The sequence below is a fragment of the Mchenga conophoros genome, linkage group LG18 (assembly GCF_057382185.1).
Source record: "Mchenga conophoros isolate Kocher_MC1m ecotype Shallow Benthic linkage group LG18, M_conophoros_male_GT1.1, whole genome shotgun sequence".
In the NCBI taxonomy this organism is placed as follows: domain Eukaryota; kingdom Metazoa; phylum Chordata; class Actinopteri; order Cichliformes; family Cichlidae; genus Mchenga; species Mchenga conophoros.
The window spans coordinates 34,013,729-34,038,782 of NC_140543.1; the positions used below are offsets into that span (position 1 = coordinate 34,013,729).

General features: G+C 41.0%; 1 protein-coding gene across 1 annotated transcript in view; it reads right to left on the reverse strand.

The window, feature by feature from the left end:
* pappa2 (pappalysin 2) overlaps nt 1-24,098 on the reverse strand; it is an 87,198-nt gene extending 63,100 nt beyond the window's left edge. Inside the window, exons 1-7 of the mRNA XM_085253771.1 lie at nt 21,930-24,098; nt 15,391-15,623; nt 14,754-14,981; nt 14,052-14,647; nt 3,204-3,352; nt 930-1,069; nt 16-169 (exon numbers count right to left, since the gene is read on the reverse strand). Coding sequence (XP_085109897.1) covers nt 16-169; nt 930-1,069; nt 3,204-3,352; nt 14,052-14,647; nt 14,754-14,981; nt 15,391-15,623; nt 21,930-22,845 — 2,416 coding nt within the window. The 5' untranslated portion in view covers nt 22,846-24,098. The remainder of the gene's footprint in view (nt 1-15; nt 170-929; nt 1,070-3,203; nt 3,353-14,051; nt 14,648-14,753; nt 14,982-15,390; nt 15,624-21,929) is intronic.
* Nucleotides 24,099-25,054: the final 956 nt, after the last annotated feature.

The following is a 25,054-nucleotide window of genomic DNA, read 5'->3' on the forward strand; positions in this document are numbered from 1 at the left end:
GTTCATCTGTTTCACCTGTGTAACTCATGTAATTGCTGTAAGGAGTGTTCAGGTAGGTGGTGACGCCACATGTGTCGTTGACAGCTCCGGGGTCATGGCAGGCTTTGGATTTAGGTGTTGGGGCAGTGTCAGCACACAGATCACCCGTCTCCATGGATGGGGTGGTCTCCTGCACAAAATATGTATGGTATGCATGGTAAGAGAGGGCATGTGATGTAACACTGCTGGAGTCAAATTGTTGAATGTTGTCATTGTGCTTCTTGAATTTGTAAAGTTTTAGTTCGAGCAGCAGGATCAAAGACATTCCTTTGTCTCTGACCTCCTCTCCAGCTACTCTGGTGCTGGGGGAGCTGAAAAGGTTTTATTATAGGCACATCCTATCTGAAAGATCTGTTTGTTGTTGTTTGTTCCTGCTTTTATGATCCTTTTGGTGAGCAGGAGGTCGCACAAACGCACCCCCATGACACACACATTCTCACACACACACACGTTCTTGCACATGCATACACATGCATACAGGTGCTCACACATACACACACATAGTGCCTTGTCTTTTAGAACCATAGGGGGGTTTTACGAGGGGAGGTGCTTGTGTTGTGTAAACTGTAAGTGTGATGGGAATAAAAGGCTACGAGGAGGGCTGCTCTTTGAAGGAGTTGGGCTGGAGACAGGTGAGGAGCGTTAAGCTCCACGGGCCTGGTTCCGACTAGCCTTCCCTCGCTAGCGAGTAAAAGACCGGTTGAAGATGTTCTGTCTTGTCTTCGTCCTTCACGAGAATAATTTTCTAAACTAGCGGGGCCTGTGGAAGCACAGACTCAACAAAAACATTTAAAGATGCTATTATTAGTTTTTTACTTATGTGGGTTTTCCAATCAGAAATAATTCCATAAATTAGCATTATCACAAATAGCAGAATTTAAAAGTCCTACCTGACACGGATCATCACAGGAGTCCCGTTCACTCACGCCCTTGAAGACATGGTACAGTCCAAATATGTGTCCCATCTCATGGATCATTGTGTTGGAGTGGCCCGTGGTGCCAAAGTAGGAGGGATTCAGGACCATCCCGCCTGGATATAAGCGGTAAAAATCGCAGTATTGGTTACAACATTATTACCGTCTAGTAAGCTGTGGTTCTTGAAAAGCCAGCCAGATAGAAAATGCAATGTTTTTTAAGTGGCAACGTGAAAAGAGAGAAAAATGATTTGCGATTACCCACTTTGACAGGATGTCTCTGATTGTAACTGTGGTTCAGTATCCATGTGACAGACAATAAAAAAATGTTACATTTGGTAAAAGTTAGGTTACAGCTGGGAAATGTCATGGTGGGGGTTAAATGGAAAAAAATTAAGGCTACATAAATATCTGAAACCACTAACGAAGCATGCGAGAGATAACGGTTTAAAAAGACAACAGACACAATTTGGGAACTCCAAAAAACAAAAGCCAACTAAGTGGGAGGCAGATTTTTTTGCAGCATCCTTATAATCACAGGATTAACAGCACACATGGGTTATTGGTTTTCTAATTAGAAACACTGGCTAAAGACATTAAGCAATGAAGACATTAAATACGTAGACACTAAACAGCAGGGCCTCCAGAGACAATTTGTCATCCTCTAACGTGTTGGTTTAAACAGAGACAGATGCCGTGCAGCTGAAATACATGTCTGAACTTAATTTGCCGCTTTAATTCAAAAATATAATTGTGGCTTTGACCATTAGTATCAATGCAATACTTAATATTATAATCTAATTAATAGCCACAGAATAATGACACCATTAAGTGTTTTTTTCCTCAGCAACAGCAGCATACTGTATTCCCTTTGATACGAAACATCAGAGATAAAAAATGGTTGGATGGATTTGACTGTGTTCATTGGTCCCATAGTGTGCACATTCTTTTCTTTACTTCAGCGAATATCACCCAACATTAAACAACTCCAAACAAATATGGCTGAGATGGTCAGTGATAAATACACTTTATTGATTTTCTGCTGGTCAAACTGTGATTTTGAATTTTTTGAATTTTTTTAAGGAATGCATTTGTTTTGCTTCAAGTGAGTCGTGTAATATTATTTGCCAGTCAAACTGATGGTTAATGACGAGCATGAGACTTGAAATGAACCTGTTATGTTTATGTCTCAATAACCAGCTCACGCTATACTATAACATTACGAAAAACCACATCAAAATATAAAAGAGTTAAAAAATGAATATCTGTGGTGGACCACTAGAGGGCTCCACTCACACCCAGTGTAGAGGAAGTGTGTTCCTGTGTTTTGTGGCGCGATATGCGCAGTTGATGTTGGAGACGAATAAAGAAGGAGTGAGAACTGAGAGCTGTGTCGTTGATGCTTACCTCCACATATCCATATTTATTCTAATGAATTCTGTGCATCTTCCTCCAATGACTTGGCCAAAATTGCCATTAGACAGCTTTTCCATATTTTCTGACATATTTTGACGGCTGCACAGGTTAAATGCGTTTCAAACACAGAGAGACGGTGGAGACAGGAGTCGAACCACCCGTGCAGCATGCACACAATAAAGATTATCAGATGATACTGGTTTACAATTTAACCATAGTACTACTTCATTATTGTTTATATCAGTTGATTATTTTATTAACATGTTACATTATGTAACATTATGTTAGAAATAACTTGACTTTCATTTTTGAACTGGGTATATATTTTATATATCTAGTATTTACCTAATATTTATATCATAACCACTTCATCAAGATGTATTCGTTCCATGTATACTGCTTTTGAGTCAATTTACTATTGTGTTGTGACACATGAAGAGAAGTACAAATTAATAAAGAACAGCTGTTAAGTAGGCATGGCTGCCAACAATGGTACAGAGCCCACACTGCTATTTGTTTGTTTGGTGGTTGTTGGGTTGATTATCCTTCCAGTGGAAAGAGGAATAAAGATTTGAAAGAAAAAAGAGGGAGTGTAATGTGTCAGGAAAATCTCTACCAGCTCCAGCTGCTCTTCCCATGTAATTTGAAAGGGCCCCTAACCCTAAACAAAGCATGGAGAGAAAGGGCAAAGCTACAGCTAAAGAGAAAAGCAGATAGGGTGAGAGGCACAAACAGAAAGTTAGAAAATAGATGACAGACAGAGAAAGCTGAAAAAAGTGCAACATGAAAAACAAAATATGTCGCATTAGTAAAGCTCAATATAAATCCACTCACCTTGGTGTGTAAGAGCTTCCTTTGCCCACGGCCAGGTCGCAGCTCCTGCCAGCTCTTGACGCATTGAGTTGCTTGCAAAGAAGACGTTGAGTGTGTCTGTGCCGCTCAGCTTTAGTTCCTCCTTTAGTTCTTTCACACTTATATAAGCCCTGTATATATTTAAAGGAGAGAAAACATGCAAACATCAGAATGTTTCGTAGTTCAAAGAGTGATTTAGTAGCCGAAAAAGCTAAATGCACACCTATCATCCATAACAGTATGACCTCTGACCGGTGAAGTGAATAACACTGATTATCTCTATATCATGACACCAGTTATTGGGTGGGATACATTAGGGACCAACTGAACATTTCTCCTGAAATTTAATGTATTAGAAGCAGGAAAAATGAGCAAGTGTAAGGATTTGAGTCAGTTTGACGAGGGTCAAATTGTGAAGGCTAGACGACTGGGTAGAGCGTCTCCACAACTGCAGCTCGTGTGGGGTGTACCCAGTCTGCAGTGGTCAGTATTGATCAAAGGTGGTCCAAGTAAGGAACAGTGGTGAACCAGGGACATGGTCATGGAAGTGAAGGCTGGTCCATGTGGTCCAATCCCACAGACGAGCTACTGATACTCACATTACCCAGTGCATCATAGTTTGTTGCAGATAGGGTTACAGACCAGTTAGGGTGCCCATGCTGGAATGGACCAAAGATGAATGGAAGAGGGTGGCCTGGTCTGATGAATCTGGATGCGTATGCATCGCATACCTGGAGATTTCTTGGTACTATGATGCATTGAAGGAAAAATGCAAGCCAGCAGAGGCAGTGTAAAGCTTTGGCCATTGTTTTGCTTTGGAACTTTGGGTCCTGCCATTCATATGGATGTTACTTTGACATGTGCCATCTACCTAAGAACTGTTGTAAACCATGTACACCCCTTCACGGAAATGGTATTTCCTGATGGCTGTGTCTGCTTTCAGCTCTGCCACAAAGCAAACAATGGTTCGGGAATGGTTTGGTTTTATTCTGCAGTTATAATGTTATATAACTGTCAGTTACAGGTGTCCCTGGTAACTCATTGTTGGGACCCTAGGATAGTCTTTTGCACTACAGGTTAACACTTTAGTAGCATGCCAGGTGACAAATCATCTAAATGAGGAAAGTCATTTTTTTAAACAAACAAACAAAAAGGCTAAATGGGCTGTTTCTGCACACAGGACAAAGACTAAGTTTTGCATGTTCCCGTAAGGTCTAGGAGGTGAACACAGAACTTTCTGTAACGTGCTCCTGTGTATGGTAATATGGCATCGGTATATGGTAACAAAACCCAACTGTACACTGAGTCATTTTCCAAGCATTAACCGCGTTCCCAAAAATAAAACTGATTACATAGTTCAAAGCTTAAAGTTAGAAAATTAACCAATTTTACAAGCAGTTGCTTCTCTAAATGTTGTTGTAATAGTGTGCTATAGTAGGGAAGCTAATACAAAACACTGTATAGAACAAGAAAAAAGAAAGAAAAAAGAAGAGAAACGTGGAAATAAAAGATAGCCTCAGGAGGGGAAATTTTGGAGGAAAATATTTGTCTGGCTTATAATTCGGGAAGAGTTGTCTCACAAGCTGTGTATCGTTGAGTGTGGTGCTAGGCTATTCTAACATTTAGCATTGGCAGCAGAAAGTAAAAAATAAATAAATAATAACTAAAAATACACAACAACGTACCAAACATCCTTAATTAAACATTGTTTATCCTTAGAGACATATGCGTAGTCAGTGTGCTCCAGTGTGAGCTTACCCTCAAACTAGAATAAGTGACAGTCAGAGTTCCTTATTAGAAGTTAAAGACTGGCATAGTCAAAGAGCTCTTACACAGTTGTTTTCAGTTAAGTTGGCTGATTATGTTCCTCTTTGTGTTTCACTTGATTAGCATCTACTTTTTTCTCTCTGATGTGCCAGTTACAACCTATAGTTGCAGCAGGTGTTGTGTAAGAGTGACATAAACCTTAGCTCAGTTGATTTGTACTTGTACAGTAAATGTAGTCTATCATATATTAAAATCAGATGGATTAGCATTAGCTCAGCTAAGTGGTAAAAGAAAGGCTCAGAACACATATCTCCAGTAGATATCTCTTCTCACCCAACTCACAGCATGAAAGAAAACAAGTACATTTCACATAATATCTTTGCAAGCAAGGAGACAAGCATTCACCAGATAATTCTATACCTTGCTAGTATGGTTTTGGGTCCGTATTTATCTTGAGAACTTTCTTGGTTTTTCATTACAAAGATTTAACAAGGTGCTGGAAACATTCCTCAGAGATTTTGATGCATATTTGACATCCAACACATCGCACAGTTGCTGCAGATTTGTCGGCTGCAAAGGCGCTGTATTGGTTTGCGATCTGGTGACTGTGGAGGCTGTTTGAATACAGTGATATCATTGTCATGTTCAACAGACCTTGTTGAGAACATCTTTGTCATGTGGATTTTATCCTGCTGGAACCATCAAAAGATAGGCTGGGTGCAGACCGTGGTCGTAAAGCAGCAATACTCATGTAGGCCTCAATTGAGACAATGCTCAGCTGATACTAAGAGGCTAAAAGTATGCCATGAAAATATCCCAACTCCACCAGCACCCTGAACCGTTGATGAGTGTACATCCTGATTGGGGTGAGCAAATTGGTCTCATTAGAATCTGTTTAAAGACAGATGGTCAGTGCAGAGTATCTCTTTACTTAAATCCATCAATATTCCTCTCAGATCTCTCTCTGCCTACAAAAATGACCTTAGGACACTTTCATGTGTGACGCTAAGGTTGTTTTTCCTCGGCTGCTGTGAGGTCACATGTCATTTTTCTCCTTTGGTTTCATAGCTTGAAAGCTATGTCACCTATTACCATTGCTGAGTCTGAAAGTCATGCAGTGTGACTGCCCAGTGCCTCCATGCCAGACAGTTTAGGCTTTTATCCAGGTCTGTTTTTTTAGAGCAACTGGAAGAAAATAAAATCTGTCTGTTTGAGACTGCATGTGGAGTCTTCTACTCATGCACTAGCACAGAGGTAGGTCAGATTACTTCATATTTATAAGAATATATTCTGGTAAGTGCATGAATCATGCATAACTTTGTTTGTGAAGTCTTGTTTTTTGGGGGTTTTTTCATCACGCACAGGCCATGCTTTCAGAGTGTTTTTCTTTTTTTATTATTATAACGTAATGGATTGTTGTTTCATGTTGTATGTTTTGAGCCAGGAGTTCAGGTTTTATGTGGTTGATCAATTTCAGCTGTAGGGCTTACTTTGTTGAAGAATTCTGAGCCATAATCTAAATTTACTTCATTTGAATTCTCGTGTTTTACTTCTCGTAAGTTTGTCAAAAAAAGTTTATGCTTTTGATTAGGCTCAGAAGCAGGTTTACATTTATTAATAGTAAAAGGTTAAAAAGCATTAGAAATATCATTATATATTTGCTCATTAAAGGATTGAGGTTTGGCTTAGTGCTCCTTACATTGTTCCAAGAACCTGAAGGATAGACAGGTGAGCTTGTGACTGTAAGACATCAGCTTTCAGCTGGGATAAATCTAGATGGATGAAATGAGAAAACAGTAATCCCCATCCTCTCACACGCCACTGCCAATGCACCATTAAGTAAGGCACTTCAAACTGGTCCAAAGTTGCTCAGCAGCCAAGAACCATACATCTGGCAAGTACTCTTAATGCAATCCCTCCTTCAGTGCATGTGTTGTACAGTAAATAAGAATGTGTTTCCTCGGGCACTTTGCCTGACTAAATAGGGCTTAAGATTTAAGATGCTTCAGGGAAACCCTCCTCACACTACATTACTGAAGCAGAGTTCAGTTGAGGCTGCGTGCAGTATTCATCACCCCAGGGCGATGCAATTACAAGTGACAGAAAGTTGATCACTAAAGAGTTGACTCTTCAACTTCTCAGACTCAGAGGATGCCTCAGTGGAAGACTACGGCCAACCTGGCAAATAATAAATGGCTCTACATGATTGAAATGAAAACCCCGGTTATGCATTAACAACATTTGCGGCTAAGTCAAGCGCAGCATGAGTCAACAGCAGAGTCAGCACCAGCGCAGTTACCATGTAAAGCTGTAGATGTGCATCCATTCAAAATATTACTGTTGACAAGTCAGTTACTTTGAACCAGAAGACAGACTGTGAAAATGTCACGGCAGCAGCAGGCAAACATTTTACCATGTTGCGCACTTTACTGTGCACCTCGCTTGCCTTTCAACAATTTTGTCTTTTAACTAAGGTCAAAAAAAAGTACGTGCAGTTACTCATTTCCCTTTTTTTGCTAATTCTAGTTTTCCTTTTAAGACCTATGACTGACAGTGTACACAAACAAAGGAGGTGCAGCCTATCCCAGTTGTCAAGAAGTTCATAAACTTCACAATGTCTTTATAATATCGTACCAAATTGCAGTAAGTCTGAACAGAGTTGCTGTGCACACCTTACATATTTTACCTCACCAGACAAAAGACGGTGCAAAACATTTAGATAGCAAAACAAATGTCAGGTACGTACATCATTTTCCAGCATATTTTTAACCCCAGGTGGGGTTAAATGTCAGTCATACATATTTCACCACTGTAATATTCTTGACATCTAAATTGAGCTAGTTGTAAGTATATTGGAGCTATTTCTCATATTTTGTAAACTTATTGTATTATTTAATTCGTTTAGTCTGTCACTGTTATTGTCTTGGAGCAACTGTAACCCACATAATTAACATAAAGGGATTATTAAAGTATTCTGACTGATTCTGATGTGTCACTTCTTCAAACAATTTTCCAGGAACTTATTTGATGTTTAGCTCCAACAGAGGCTCATACCGAGGATGCTAGCTTGTGTCTGGCTCTGAGCTCTGGATAGCTTTAGCTTTAGCTTTAGCCACTGTGACACTATTAGCTTCTTTACATATTTTACACATACATATTCAGCAGGGTGATTAATGTCTGATTCATTTTGCTGTAACAAACATTTTTGTTGTGGTTCCCCACAGTTTACTTTTGCAAACTTCATTCACAGTGAGGATTTTCCAAGCTAACAACTGGTGTGTGGCTGTGAGTGTATATAAGACTATTTCCACACATGTGTTGCACATGCATGAAACAGCCCAGGTTGTAATCAGTCATATGGAAAGCTGTCCGGTCGGTCACCAGGTCAAAGCAGAAACATTTTGAATAATCCTGCTGATATCTATCCGGATATGGACTGGGTAATGTTTTCAGTATGAAAAGATGCCACATTGTTTGACAAAAAATGAAAATGATGTTATTCAAAGACACCCTGAAAATCAAAATGAAAAAAAGATGCGGCAGGCTAGTCCACTTTGCTGAAATTTCATTACAGAAACTCAAAATAGTACTCAGTAGTTTGCAAGGCCCCCGCATGCCTGACAACACTGGGACATGCTTCTAAAGAGATGACGGATGGTGTCCTGGGGGATCTCCACCCAGATCTGGACCACAGCATCACAAAGCTCCTGGACAGTTTCAGTTAGAACCTGTTTGTGTCAGATGGACCGAGACAGAATGCCCCAGAGGACTCTATTGGATTTTTCTACTGGAATAAAGTGGCCACCGCCTGTGAAACCATTTCTGTTTTAGGGGTTGTTTCATTGTTGCCCCACTAGCGCACATGTTGTTCATTTCATTAACACCAGAGCAGCTGAAACTGATTAACAACGCTCTCTGATACTTGATGTTACACTCTGATTCAAAAGTGTTTTTTGGTTTGGTTATTTTCAAGCAGTGTATAGACAACGACTGCAGAGCTGAATAGGACTCTGGGACTATCGGCTATGTCCATCTTATGGCTAAACTATTTCAGCATACGACTATTTTCTAGTTTCTAGAACTGAAAGCTTCCTTTTATATGTAGCACTACCTAAAATCATCCATTTTGACAGTTAGCCTCCCCTGTAAGAATTGAAAGCTTGGTGGGTGTACTAACAGAAACTAAAAACGTAGCAAACTGGCGAGTTTGCATGCTCTGGCCTAAGTTGACTAGCAGAGAAATGCATAAGGCTTGTGACAGCTTAGCTTAACTGAGCTGAGAGACAGCACTGAATCAATGTCATTCACATGTAGAACTGCTGCTCTAAGAAATATTTATACTTTTACTAGTGAATAAAACACAAGCACATTTAAACTTGACCTAACGTCATGTCACGCACAGAATTCACACGCATGTTAAGCATGAACGAGGCTGTGACGGATGTTTCAGAGGAGCTGCCTGGAACTCTTTGCACATAAGGGCTCTGGCCAGGATTAACTAACCAAAGACTGTTAGCTAATCCAGGACATTTGTCTTAGCGTAAATATACATGATGTCCCCCGCCACCCCATCACTCCCGCCATCCTTGCCTTTCTCTCTCCATTTTTCCCCTTTTGCACTCACTTTCCTTTTTTGCGATGCCAGAATCTCCAGCGTACCTGGCTATTGCTCTAGAACTGGCTCTTGACAGCAAATTTGTGTCGTGACAGCAGCTGGCTTCAAAAACCTCAGGCCTTGTACTGGCCAGCAGCAGCTGCACTCATATAGGGTCCCAAAATCTGAATACCTGGCCAACAGCTCAGAGAGAGAGGGGTGGGGGGGGCTGCAGTGAAGGGATATCAAAAACCCAGATCCCAAACATAAAAATGCTTCAGTGTTCTGCAAATGCCAGCAAAATGTCATCCTCGCATTAATTCTCTCTCCTGCCTGAGAAAGCTCGAATTGGGATCCAGGTACACAGATGCACACACACATGCTCCCACTCACACACAAGGATTTTCAGCATGCTGAGGTCAGGACCTTTCTAAAAGACCTACATTACTGTTACTCTGCTGAGACCAGTTTTTATGACACCCTGGTCGCCTGTGTATTGGCTGTCCATGTTGTTTTTACTGGAGGGACAGAAGCTTATAGACAGAAATGTTAGCAATAGTCCCTGCAAAAGTAAACTCGATGCACTGAATTACACACATACCATGACTGGAGAGTTTTGCTTTCATTATCTAAACTGCAGAAGATTTCTTTAGGAAAGCAAACAAAAAAACAAAAAACAAATCCAGATCCATAATTTTAAAAGATATATTAGAATCAAACATGTTGTAATTGCCCAGTTAATTTATTTAAGTATAAATATGGTCATATTAAATCTAGAATAACTCAAAGAGTTTTTTTTTATATAGCTAAGGCCAAGGACTAGACCTCTGAATAAAACTGTGTTGGTGCAAAACAACTGAGTGGAGTGGTCTCTGCTGTCCAGTTCTTCATTAGAGTCTATCTCCTCTCTGCAGGGTAGAAAGCTCAGGCTGCGATAGGGAACATTTGACCATTACAACTACCAACCTCATTTTTTCCCCTCTGCCTCTGTGAGTCTATCCCAGCAAGCTCATGACGGGACACCATAAATTTACATCTACTTTTGACACACCCAAAGGGCTTCCTCCATATGGCCAAGCAATGAGACCACACGCACGCAACCCAGCTTTTTTCTTTTTTGCTTCTACTGAACTTTAACATTTAACCTTATGTTCTTTTCCAGCGACAGGATGTTGCACATTCGTACAGATGCAAATATGCACACCTGCTGGCTGCACAGTACGGTTACAGTCTCCATCTCTTGGCCACTGGGAGCTGTCCAGTTAAACATATCTTCTTCTATTGGCCGCTGAAAATGCTGAAGGTTAATCACCTTGCTCACAGGCACTGTTTTTATATTAAGGAAAGTTCAGACTTCCCTGGTGTCTATACCCCAGATTTCGTTGCCAGTTAGTTTACTGACACTTCTTCAGGACAAAGAACAAAAAGCCAGAAATTAAAGATTCCAGGAATAACACATGACCAAAGTTTGGACACAACTTTATTTTCATGACTATTTTACATTGTAGATTTTCACTGAAGGCATCAAAACTATGAATGAACACATATGTAATTATGTAGTAAAAAAAATGTGTGAAATAGTTCAAAACATGTTTTATATTTAATTCTTCAAAATAGCCGCCCTTTGATTTGATTACTGCTTTGCACACTCTTGGTCTTCTCTCGATGAGCCTTATGAGGTTGTCACCTGAAATGGTTTTCTTGTCTTGAGGAAGTTCCCAGAGATGCTGAGCACTTGTTTGCGTTTTTGCCTTTACTCTGCGGTCCACCTCATCCCAAACCATCTCGATGGTGTTGGGATGAGGTGGAACCAAAGATCTCTAATTTGGACTCATTAGACCAAAGCACAGATTTCCACTGGTCTAAGCAGAGGTGACTCTTGGTCTTCCTTTCCTGGGGCGTCCTCATGTGAGCCGGTTTTGTCATAGCACTTGATGGTTTTTGCGTCTGCACTTGTGGACACGTTCAAAGTTTTAACAATTTTCCGGACTGACTGACCTTCAGTTCTTAACGTAATGATGGACTGCCATTACTCTTTACTTAGCTGATTGGTTCTTGCCATAATATGAACTCTAACAGTTGACAAAAAAGGCTGTCAGCTGTGTACCAACCTGACTTCTGCACAACACAACTGATGGTCCCAACACCATTTGAAGGCACGAAATTCCACAAATGAAGCCTGACAGGCACACCTGTGAAGTGACAACCATCTCAGGTGACTACATTATTAAGCTCACTGAGAGAAGGCCAAGGGTTTGCAGAGCTGTCAACAAAGCAAAGGGCGGCAAGAATCTAAAATATAAGACATACTTAGAGTTATTTATCAAATTTTTCTTTGCTACATAATTCCATTTATCTTGGTTCATATATTTGATGTATTCAGTATGGATCAACAACGTCGAAGGTATTAAAATAAAGACAAGTCCATTAAATGAGAAGGTGTGTCCAAACTTTTGACTGGTAGTGTAATTAGTGCCAAAACACAACAGCAGTTGCCTCAAGGAACTTTAGATTGTAAGCTAAACACCAACAACTTGGCAACAGTGGGAAGGAAAAACTCCCTTTTAAAAGGAAGAAACCTCTTATATCTTATCCCGGCTCAGTGTGTGTGTGTGTGTGTGTGTGTATGTACAGAAAGCTGGGGTTTTCTGCATGGTAATGAAAATGTATGCTATGCCTTCTAATAATGCAGGCTAAGTGAATCATGTACAAGACTCCCTATTTATTAGATAGAGTCTATTAGATAGATATGATTAAAATTACTGCAGCACTCTACTGTTAATGCCTGGCATGCTCTAACTCTGAGATAAAATATTATGATCAACAGTACCAAACACTGCAGTGTAGTCTAGCAGGACACAGAAGCATTGTCACTTGTAACCTTCACTAATGCTGTTTCTGTACTGTGACGAATTCTGAAAATTGAGTGACACCCTCAGACAATCCATTCCTCTGCAGATGATCAATTAGCTCCTTTACCACTAGTGTTTCAATGGTTTTTGAGATAACAGGAAGGTTGAAGATTGGCCTTTAATTAGCTCAAAACAAGGAATGGGTCTAATAGACACGTTGATGGTTTGGAAGAAGTTACTATTGAATGTAACACGGAAAAATCAGTTGGAGAGAAAAAGTCTAAATAAATATCAATGGCATTGAAAGTAGATGCACATGTCTGTGAGATGGTTATGAACTAGCAGCAGTGGGTAGCACCACAGTTTGTAGCTACAGCAAGACACTCCCTGAAAAACCAGAGAAATAGCAAAGTGACTTGTAACAGTAATATTTAAAACTGACTTTTTATTGACCATTACTTCAGTGTTTTTTGCTGATCTACTGAATGTAATCCATACGAATGTTGTCATACTACATAAATATCCCATTTGTATTCAAAACTGCTTTACACTGAGAGCAGAATGTAATGATTACACCAACAGAGGCTTTTAGAGGGAACTCTACTTAGTTACTTAACTTCCACAGTGGTAAAGAAAGGTCCATTACACTAAAAAAAAAAAATAAAGAAATGGAAATATATCATGGGGAAAAAATGTTTGAAAAAACATTTATTCATCCTTGTGTTAAGCTGTCACACTCTGTCAGCTCAAGACATCAGAAGCTAAATCTCATGGTTTAAAAAGCAGTTTTGGTTCCCATGTTCTGTTTCCCAGTGGCTCAGTGTGAAGCTTGTGGTTGAAATTTGGATTTTAAGTCCTTTAAGAACTTCGGCCGACGACCTCATGGGGAGACTTCGTGCGAGCTATTTAGAACGCTGCGTGAGCCCGACTGTCAGACCAAATGAAAGGCAGTGGGCTGCCGCTCGTGTTGTTTAGCAAAAATAAGTGTGTACTTTGGCCACTTAACCCACCATTTCTACTTCACAGAGCTCCCTCTAAGACCACTGGGGAAAGTGAGAGTCCCAATTTGTTCATGCCATATTATGAGCTACTGACTGCACGGCCTGCTGAAGTACTGCAGCATGCGAAATAGGGACACTTCACTGCCTCACAGGGAGAGGTACTCTTACTAGTGCCCATTCATGCCCATAGAAATCTTCTCTCTGGAATAATATCTTGCCTTTACTGGCTTAAAATGTAATCCTCCTACTTTCTATGCTATGTCTCCTCAACAATGTAGCCTTTTACATATTCCTGCTTAACGCTTTGCACAGTCTAAAATTGAATGGCCATTGTTCTCGTAAAGGCTACACAACACCTGGTTCAAAAATATTTCAGATTAAAAATCTTCTGTTAGTTTTTTGGGAGGGCCTTAAAGGAAGGCCTTTAAAGTTAAAAATACAGTACAGGAGTAGGGTTAGGTTGCATTTTAGATTATATTAAATGGACTTGTTCTCATAGTACTTTTCTACTCTATGTGAGGACTCACAGAGCTTTATACAACACGTCTCACTCCTACAAGTACGTTTTCTACATAGAGAGCCATTTTAGTAGATAACATTTGTTCAACAACCTTACCTGTCAGGAGAGTCAGGATCAAAACAGGTCTTGAGCACATCTGTAACATCTGGGTCACAGCAGTCTCCATCATCATAGTCGTAGTGTATACTGTTGCACCCCATGTTACAAACCCCATCCTGCCTCTTCCAGCTGTAACAGGGCCCCAACCTGAGACAGTCCCCTCCATCATGACCCGTCCTCGGATGGTCACATTCTGGGTCACACTGGCGGTTCCCAATCTTTGCAATACGGCAGTTGCTGAGGATGAATCTCTCCCGGAGGCTAGAGTTTTTCACTGTGTAGACACTCAGATCCAGAGTAATGTTGTAAGGGCGGAAGGCCTGAGTCAGAGCCTGGTGCTGGAGCTGAATTTGGGCTTCGGTCACCGTGGGGTTTCCACCATCATCGTTGGAGAGGTTGACAATCCGGTAGCGAATTCGCTTGGGTGTTCGGAGCTGCCAGTTGTCGTTGTATCCAGAGATGATATCTATATTGTCACAGGGTGTAAGGCCACAGGGTGGTGGCGAGAAGGAGGAGACAAGTTCTGGCTCAGGGACAGGACTGGTGATGATGGTTGGATGATGGTCTTTGTATGGAGTCCATAGCTGTTCCACCTAAAAGGCAGAAAAGCAGTACTAAATGAATTTTAGCGAAGATTAAGACAATTGGAAGAACACAAATCAACAACTAACAGTGTAGAAATTTGAAATGACCACTTACATTAGTAAAGTCAGCCCACATCGCCAGCACCGGCTCACTCATGTCAATTTGGAGTGGCCGTTTGAGCAAGTCCGCATGGGAGCGGGCATAGCCCCACAAGACCACACCTCCTACGTGGCCTCTAAAGCTTTGCCCCTGATCGGACTGATTGCTGCCAAGAAAGAGGGTTCTGCAGGCCTTCATGAAGGGGCTGTAGAGATTCCCTGACTGGTGGCTGCTTTCTCCTACCTAAGAGGGAAAAAATTAGGGATTTTTTTTCTTCATTTTATCATGTTCTGAATATACTTTAAGATTAATTGCCTAATTATTCTTTTTTAAAAGAACATATAAGCAGTAAGTCATCCAAATGTTACAGCATTAGAGTGCTGTGGCAGTTAGCTTTTTAAGAAGCTTTCCATTTGGTTGGCATGTAATATAGTCACTCTGCTCCATGGATGCTCTCATTGGCAATAACTTCTATTGCCAGCATATTAATTGGGTGCCCTATAATCTGACAAAAAGCAAAAACAATCCCTAAGAGGATATTGTAATAGAGCTGGTAAATATGATATATAGCCATGGGTGAAATGCCTGGAAAACATCATGAAATGGACCATTGATTTGTATCTCTGGTAAATGACCAAACTCAATCACACACCTTAGCTCCATCAACATACAAAGTCATGTTATGACCATTGTAAGCGGCCATCAGGTGAGTCCAGACATTGGCTTGGTACCGCTGGTGGCTGTGGACAGTGGTGGATTTCACAGCTCGGTCTGTACGAAGTGTGAAGTAGAAGCGTGCATCTCTGGTGCCAGCAGTTTCCACAGTGCGAATGCCTACTGACCAACCCTTCTCACTTAGTGAGTGGGAACAGTTGTCAAAGACACCTAGGGGAGAAAAGTGGTGGAAAAAAATGAATATTCACAATTTACAGAGTCAGCACCCTTGAGAAATTGAACAATCACGCCAACAAGCAACCTTTCCAAGTGATTATACTCCTATGATTACAGGAGGAGAGACTAAAAGAGAGAGAGCAGTGCATAGAGGCTGAGACACAGTTAGTAAGACAGAGAGAGTAGACAGAGCCAGAAACAGCAGGACAGAACAGAGAGGGGGAGAAGGACGGAGGTATTTCACTAAGCAAAGGCAAGGCCCTGATGTTTCCATCTGCTGTTGCAACAGACACACACAGACGCACATCTGCTCCCCAGATGTCAAATACTAGGACAGAGAAGGGTCAGGGAACCCCCTCACCTCTGTGTGTGTGTGTGTGTGTGTGTGTGTGTGTGTGTGTGTGTGTGTGTGTGTGTGTGTGTGTGTGTGTGTGTGTAGGCTTACTTGTGTATCTAAAAGGGAGTTGAGCCAGTTTCATGGCTAAGCATGTAACTCAGTAGTTGAGGTAAGACTTAGATAGATTTGTAGCTTAGTGTGGTAACTTCAAAATGGTATTTCACTTGCATTACACCGCAATGTTTCAGGACGACCAATCAACAAGCATCTTCAATGTGGCGATGCGCGTTCAGCTTAATTATTGCACTGAATCAATATTTTAACTCTGCAGCTATTTTGGCCTTTGGAGGGAAGCAGAAGCAGCTGGCAATGTAACACTGATATACTGTGGATTTGTACAGTCAAACATATTTACAAACAATTTGAGATCAACTCCTGGTGGCAAACTGATTTAAACATTGATCATAAAAATACTGCATCTGCATTAAATTTTAAATACAACTGAAATGTGCAGCACAAGACGGCACTAACAATGTGTGGCTAAACTTGTCTGTGCAGAACGTAAAGAACACGCACCGCTGCTCCATATAAGCAGTTCGCATTACTCAACTGACATCTTTGAAACAACAGGCAACTGGTGTTGGACTAAGCACAAGATAATTATTTTAGCCAACTTATTTTGTTGCTGCAAACTAGCAAGGACACAAATGTCCCTATGCAGCAATTTTAAAGGGAAATACTTTGTATCCTCGATTCTAAATGCTCCATCTATCAAACTGCTGACCTCTTCTGTCTGCTGTGTGCTTGTTGGGCAGGTAGTGTACAGTATCAGAGATACTATTAAAAAACTTCCTCTAACAAGGTTACTGAGGACAGTGAAATATCCAGGCCAGGAAACCCAAACAGTGGGCTGAATTATGCCCTGCAGAGCAGTGAGACACTGTGATGACTTTTTTTGCAGCTCACTACTACTGCTGCCAGACAACTCTATTGAATTACTCAATCATTTGATTCACTGTTAGAGTTCAGCTTTAAAAATGCTACATATAGCAGAGTAGGATACATGATCCAATCTAACATTGAAATCAAAACATGTGACACTAAAGTAACAAGAAAATGATAATTTAAGACTTTTATCAAAGACTTTAAAAACATTACTAACATTTAGAGAATTTCACGTGTCACTCTATCACTGATGAATATTTTATACAGTGTTGAATTTTTTTAAACTTTAGTACTATTGCTGTATATGTTGTGCAACATGCATGGAATCATGCAATAATACATCTTATTATCTGTATTATATATTAATGTAGGGCTTGTCAAATGTACTAATGGCATCATCATTTGTCCAGCAGCCCACTCGGGACTGGACTGTTTACAGCAAAGGGTTGAAATGTGCAAACAGATTTAAAAGATCATCAGTGACCATTAGAAGTCAAACCAATGTCAATGTCATGTCTAGCAGAAACAATAGGAGTTTGTTTTTTACTGAATTGGTCAAATTCCTTCTGGACACTACAAAGAGAAAGGCCCATGCCTCACATAAGGAAGCAATGAGGGGAAAGAGAAGTTGAGTAATGGAGTCGGATCTTTGATCAGAGTAAATGTGAGCGGACATAACAGTTTGTGGTCTCCCTCACTATCTGGACAGCTGCAGTGCTACACCATAGTGCTTTAATCCTCTTCAATTTGCTTGATGTATGTGTTGTTCTGTCAAGTGTGCAGCTTTTCAAATGCAACATTCTCAGTATTAGAAAAATAGCCATGTTTGTCTTCACGAGAAGAGCCTGCAAAACAATGCAGGTTGTGTAGGAATCAGTGTGTCTACAGCTGGCACTTACAATCAGTGGAAATCCACAGGGAAGCTAACTCTTGATGAGAAGCTGAGTGAAATCACAGATTCTATGTCCTGGATTAGAATTTACCTGGTTAAACCAATCTTTTAATGTTATAACTCACTTTAGCTTTAGGGGTGTGACGATAACTGCGTATTGATGGTAACTGATCTTGAAAGGAGTTTCAGTTTTTCAAAGTTTCAGTGTTATTTCATTAAATTGATGAAAACCAACTAAAATTAATTGTAATTAAAAACAAAAAGGGAAAAAGCAAACGCTGTGACTTTGTGTCCAAAGTGTCGATGTGTTGCACTGAAGAGATACGACGCTGTGGAAAAATCTAGAACCAACATCTTTTCTTTATATTTTGCAGTGTTTGGATGCAGTGATTTATTGAAACATGAGCAAAGCATTCATGGGAACGCATTATAGAAAGCAAAGAAAATCAAAAATCAGTATTTGATATGACCACCATTATTCTGCGACACAGCCTGAACGTTTTGTATAATTCCTTTTAGTAACCTTCAGGTCTCACTGAAGGTCGGCCCACAGGTCTTCTTCTTCTTTCAGCTATGCTTTTACTTTTACTGGCAGTGTATTTGGGATCATGCTAAAACAATTAAGCCGTTATCAATCAACCGCTTTCCAGATGGTAGTGTATGCCGAATCACAATCTGACCATGACTTGCTACATTCATAGTTCCATCAAAGATACCCAACACCACTGGCTCTAATGCAGCCCCAAACCATGACACTGTTTTACTGTTGGCTGTAGACACTCACTGTTGTTTTTCTCTGTTTTGTACTTATTGACGACAATTTGAACCAAAAATTTGAAATCTGGATTCATCAGTGTATAACACCTGTTGTAATCTTCAGTCCAGTTTGTGCATCATTTTTTATGCGTCACCCTTCACCCTGTGGCTTCTTCACACCCTCCACTTGTCCCGTTTCCTCTGATTTTTTTAAGGACACACTGCACACCATGCTGTCAAGTTTGGGAATCACTATTTTATACTTGTTAAACTGTTATCTTTGTAACTTTTTATAGATTCAACTAAAGTTATATAGTTGTGACAGGCATGGCTAAACATTTCAGGCATGCAGAATATTTGAATGCTTCATAGGTCACGATTAATTGACTTAACAAGCAAAAAAACATTTCCCTGAAAATGGTCAGGTACAAGGACTGGACTGAAAACAAGCCAATATTCAAAGAAGAACTTTGAAAGACTTTTAGAACAACGGGAGAACTACTGCTCAAGACGATTTAAAAAAATAACAAGAACGTCTGGCAAAATATAAAGAAGTGAGAAGTCGTTCAAGACTTTGTACAATCTTTTATGAACTGACGTTAAACTACACCGCGTCAGGCTGGCCTGCACTTTCTTGTAATGTCAATTTTTAGCACAAAATGGTGCAGCAAGTTAACATAAGCCGTATTTAACCAGGTGAGTTGCTCTGCATAGATTTTTGTGGAATTTTTAGCTTAGCGTGTAACATTTGAAGGCTACAATCTAACAATCTTGAAAGCAACATTTGCTTCCTGGTTTACATTGTAATTGTAAAATTCTTCCAAGAGGCTGTGTCGAGTGTCATCACTCATCACACAGTTATCAATACCAGCTATCAATATATTCATCGTCCTCTTTATAATAGCCTATTCTTCAGAAATGGAAATGATCCTGTCACATTATCTTCGTCAGCATCCGGTGGCAGCAATGATAATTGCTGTCAGTGTCCAATTATGTCCAATCACACTCATTATTGTTGTCAGCAGGGATGTAACTAGACCCTAAAACTTCCACGGTCTAGTTTGGGGTATGTATTCAAAACAAGCTGCACTCATTCATAAGATAATTCTATTAAGCTTCCATTTTTCTGGTTGTAATTATTGTTAGTACAACCCAAGGATAAGCTTGAGAAAATAGTAATGACAATGAGCAAATGATACAATCTGATCAGAAATGTATTCATATTAAAATATTTTGTTTGCTTAGTTTCTTATGTTGCACATGTTGACACACTAGCCTAAATGAGTGCACCAGAAGAATGCTATTTTCCTCCTTTCAAAGAAAGCAACAATCCCCCTGAGGTTATGAAGGGAAGGGATTTATGTGATAGCACTGAACTGTGTTTTTGGAGTTCATCTGTGCTCAGTGTCGAGGGTTATGTGTGACAAAACAATAGGAGCAAAAGTGAAAGGGACGTTTTACAGTATGGTAGGAAGATCTGCTATGTGGTATGACTTGGAGACAGTGGCACTAACAAAAAGACATGATAGAACAGGAGGTTGCACATTTGAAGATGTTAAGATATTTTATTGGTATTGACCAGGAGGGAAAGCATTAGAGATGAGTACATCAGAGGGAGATCTCAGGTCGAGTGATTTGACTGGAGGAGAAGAGAAAGAAAGGAGACAGCCAAAAGAAGAAGATTAAAAACAAGATCTCCATCACTGTTTTAGCATATCGAGTGGGGCGTGTCAGGGAAGCCTATTTTTTAATATAGACATTAACTAAAATAATACATGTGTTCTGTAGTGCTGAGTTGTTCTGTGTTTGTTTCATTGTGTTTACAGTGTAGTTACTGAATTTGTGTATTAGTTGAAGATAGTTTTGTAAAGCTGTGACACCACGAGTGCAGTGGAGGTGAACCTTGCTGATGTTCATCTCAGATGGCCAGCTGAAGGTCATAAATACTTAATGTACAGCAAAACAATACTTTTACACAATAACTGAAATAGTTTTATTTATCCCCATAAGACCACTTTCAGTCAGAGACATATTTATATTACATATTTATCACCTTTCTCAGTGACCTCAGTTTTGATCATTATTAAAAAGGTCACCAGAGCTTTCTAGCACTTCAAAACGTCTCAAAACTGACTGAGAAATTGCTCCATGCAGGTCTTATGAAGCTGTCACCCTGTATTTGCAGGATTATCCAAATTATCAGTAGGATGACTTCAACTTCCTCAGAATGCAGCAGTCCTTATATGTACACAGCATTTTGAACACAATACTCCAGTGTTGAAATCATTTCATTGGCTCCAGTTCAACATAGAATTAACTTTGGAATCCTTTGATTGGTTTGGCTTTCTCAGTTCCATCATCAGGTGCCGATCTTTTAGCTGTTCCCAGAATTAAATCTATGAGTTCTTTGGAACAAGCTGACCTGAGGCTGATTAAAGCCGTGTCTACATTCACAAACAAACTTAAAACCTTTTTATTTACACAGGCTCACACTTAATAACTGTGTGTGTGTGTGTGTGTGTGTGTGTGTGTGTGTGTGTGTGTGTGTGTGTGTCTATGCTGACTTGTATTTTATTTTTCTGTGAAACTTGTTTTGTAGTGTTTTGCAATCTAATATGTTAAGCACAGTGACTTTACTGTAATGAAATGTGCTAAATAAAATTGCAATTTTAATTAAATTTACAACATGGACCTATATATATATATATATATATATATATATATATATATATATATATATATATATATATATATATATATACTTTTTGTCTGTTTTCGTTCTAAATATTGAAATATGTAGGAGACTGGTTTGTATAATTAAGGGCATAAGTGGCAGATTTTAATTTTGGAAACAATTGACTTCATTAACTAATTTAACTAGTTCACTAACTTAAGAAAAAGAAATCTAAGGCGGGCATTTCCCCTTTTTTTATTTAGCTCTGTGAGCCTTGTGTAATTGCAGTACAGAGCGGAGTTACGGAAGCACTTTGAATCAGTGAGCGTGTTTATGAATGACCGCGGTCACCGCAAGGTTTGGCATTTTAATGATGTGACTTTTTATGAAAGATAATATTTCAGTCCAGCTGATTTACAGGATAAGCCGTGCACAGATTGGTAGATATTTGCTTGTTAGTTTAGTTTATCTGACAGATTAATAATCGGATGATTTCAGCGCCTGAGTTTGCCTGATCAGTGATGTGTATTTGAAACTGTAAAAACCTCGCTTCAGTTTCAGAGAACTTCGTGCAACACATAACAGAAGATTGTCATTAAAAGGGAGCGATGGCAAACTTTTTGTGGCATGTCATACATGGGTGTTAACTAGATAACAGTGGTACCTTTGATGTTGTAAAGAAGAGTTTGCACCCACCTGCTATGACCGCGGGATTGCTCTGCCCTCCCTCTGCCTTCACCCAAAGCTCCAGGCTGAACGTGGCCCTCGGAAGCTCCACTCCCGCCGGCAGCTTCACCTTCAGTTGTTCCCGACGCCCGTTGAAGTACAGGGCTGTCATCCAGGACGGGGGCACTTTTGGTACAGGGCTCCCCCAGGTGCCCGCGGGAAGCCAGTCTCCCTCTTGCACCTCGTCAGAGTAGTCCTCCGTGACGCTTTCGGGGGTTGCTGTGGAGGACTGGTCTTCATCTCCCTGCTGGAGCCTTTGGAGGACCTGGAGCCCCCTGGAATCCGTGGAGCTGAACGGGGCGACTTTCTCCCAGCTGGAGTTGCCCTCTTCTTCGTAGCGAAACGTCCCGTGGAGGCTGCGGGTGAACCTGGAGCGGGGGTCGCGAGGGGCGCGCGAGGGAGACACGGCGTCTTTGACAGACTGCCCACCGCTTGCGCCGACTTCATTCTGCTCCCTCTGGTTGTCCGTGGAGCTTCCGGGCGACCCGAAATATTCGCCCCCCTCTCTCCCCGCCACCATCTCGGCGTCTCCCCGGCCTCCCTTCTCCTCCTCCCCCGCAGGAGCGAACCCTCGCGCCCCGGCTTCCAACCCGCACCCTCCTGCACAGACCGCACGAGCGCTCTTAACAGTGTACAGCTCTCTCCGGCTCGTGTGCGTCCTCGTACGGGCCGCTGGAGGGCGTTGTTGGGTCGGGGAGTGAGAGCTGGGCTGCCGCCGGGACCTCCACACGCCGGAGACGGCGCAGGGTTCACCTGCCAGCCTGGACAGCTCACGGTCTGCATGCCGGGCCAAGGAACGTTTGTAGAGGCTCAGCGCATCGGAGCGAAGCAGCCACGTGTTAGCGATGAAGACGAGGAAGACAGCCAGTAGTCTGATCAACAGCATTTTCTCGGGTTCAGCGTTTGGCCGATGTATAAAAGGAGATTTCAGCCTTTTTATTTTTATTATTTTTAACAAAGGAATCTCACACAGGCTGAGATGAGAGAAATCTGCGCATTTTTTTCACAAGCAACAGAAAAAATAGCTGTTTTTTCTGTCTTTTTTGTTTTGTTTTGTTTTTTTTTAACTGTAATGAACCTACTTAAAAAACAAAAACAAAAAAGCAATCAGATGAAAACATACATCAGTGCATCCCAAAGAGTTCGAGAGGACATTTAAAGTTTCTCACTCAAACTTGAGGATTTTTAGAAGCTGTAGATTTGGAATAAAAGCAGGTGTTCAATATTGCTAAAGAATCACGGCAAAAATTCAGAGTTTTTGCGAAGTGAAGCTAAATCGCTGCTTGGCACACGCGTGCACTTTGCGCAGACACTTAGTGGGGACGCGTTGCCCCCTTTCCCGTGCGTGTCCGCAGTATATCTGCAGCCTCTGACTCTTTATTTCATCTTAGAGGGAAAAGAGCATACACCGAACTATCTGTGCAAGCCTTGCACAAAGCCCACGAGGTAAAGAAACACCGGTCTGATTTAGTATGTTAGAAATAATTATCAGCGCAAATGTTTGTTTTATGAAGAAGTAAAATTGGCAAATTTGTCTAAATCATAAAATCATCTGATATCTGGTTTCCTTCTTTGCTCAAGACCTGCTGTTTCTGTTTACCTGACCACTGCGGCATCAGTTTAGTGCGTCCTGTTCCAAAAAAAAAAGAAAAGAAACATCTGACCGCAAGGTGGATCGGAGTAAGCACTGCAAAAGAGCGGAAAAAATAAAGCGCAGCGCAAAGTGCCAGCCCTAAAATAGCAAAAGCCCCACTTGTTGAGCGTCCCTATAAATTCTGTAAGAGGACGAATGTGTTAGTCCATCAGAGTCAATCAGAGTTCTGCGTCTGCGCTCGAACTCCTCTTTTTTTCTTGTGCGTCTCTGTGCGCTCTTTGCTGCTGCTGCTGCTCTTCTCCACCGGTTTATGCAATTGTAGTAATATCCTCCTCCATTCACTCCTTCACCTCTCTCTCTCTCTCTCTCTCTCTCTCTCTCTCTCTCCCATTCTCCCGAGTCCAAAGGTTTTTATCAGGGAGCCCCTACCCGCCCTGACATCACCGGTAGGGGAAGTGTGGTGGTGGTGGTGATGGAGGAGGAGGGGGAGGCGTCCTACCCTCTCCCTCACACTTGAGTTTTACAAGGGAAATCCTCTCCTCTCTTCTTCTGCTGCTGCGCTGTGCATCACTCTGATCCAGAGTTGAGAGAGGAAAAAGGCTGTAAAGTTTATTTATGCATTTATTATTCTTGTCCTGACCTCATCCATCCACCTATCCATCCATCATCACTGTCGGTGGGAGGAGTATCCTGGCCCTTTTACTCTAGTAAAGGTGGCAATGCAAGACTGCTGCTAAACATGCAAATAGGCCGGAGAAATCCAAACCAAACGGCAAATATAGTTCGTGTGATGTCCTTCTAACCTAACAGGATGCTTATGAATCCACTGCATTTGTTTGACACTGGGTGTATTTGTGGAGGAACCAGCTTGTAAAAATTTGTTCTGCTACATGTGAGTAAAATTAGGCTCTCATCCTTCAAATGCCACCTCCATGGTGATTTACTTCCACTTGGGACTTGGAAGTCCCACGGAGAGCAATGAAAAAAATGACTTGGCTTGATTGCATGGGGTTAGTGTTATAGTCATTGGTAGGGGTTGGAAACGGGGGTCATCACCGATGACGGCTTTGAACTCAGAGAGTTAAAGGGAGCTTAAAGTGAGGTCTGACGTCCTTCTCTATCTTGAAACATTTGTGCATCTGGTAATGTGGAGAATGGTCCAGGAAAAAAGTGCACTTGTGCGTGGGCAAGTGCACAAGCGCAACTTGCAAGTTTTAATACGTTATATTATACTATCTTATGCTATAATATTACATAATGTATATTTGCATTATGATATTCATAAGTCACACAGTGGATTACTGTGTAAACTGGTGTCAGATTGAGTAGAAAACAATCGCAGCATAAGCTACAGTATAGGTTTTGTTGTCCATGTCTTCTTAATGGGACTCTCTAACCTGGCAAAGGATGAATGATGGTGGCTGGGATGGGGGAGGAGAAGTGTTTTCTCCCTATGACCCTCCCTCACTCTCTTTCTTTTCCCCTCTCTCTCTCACACACA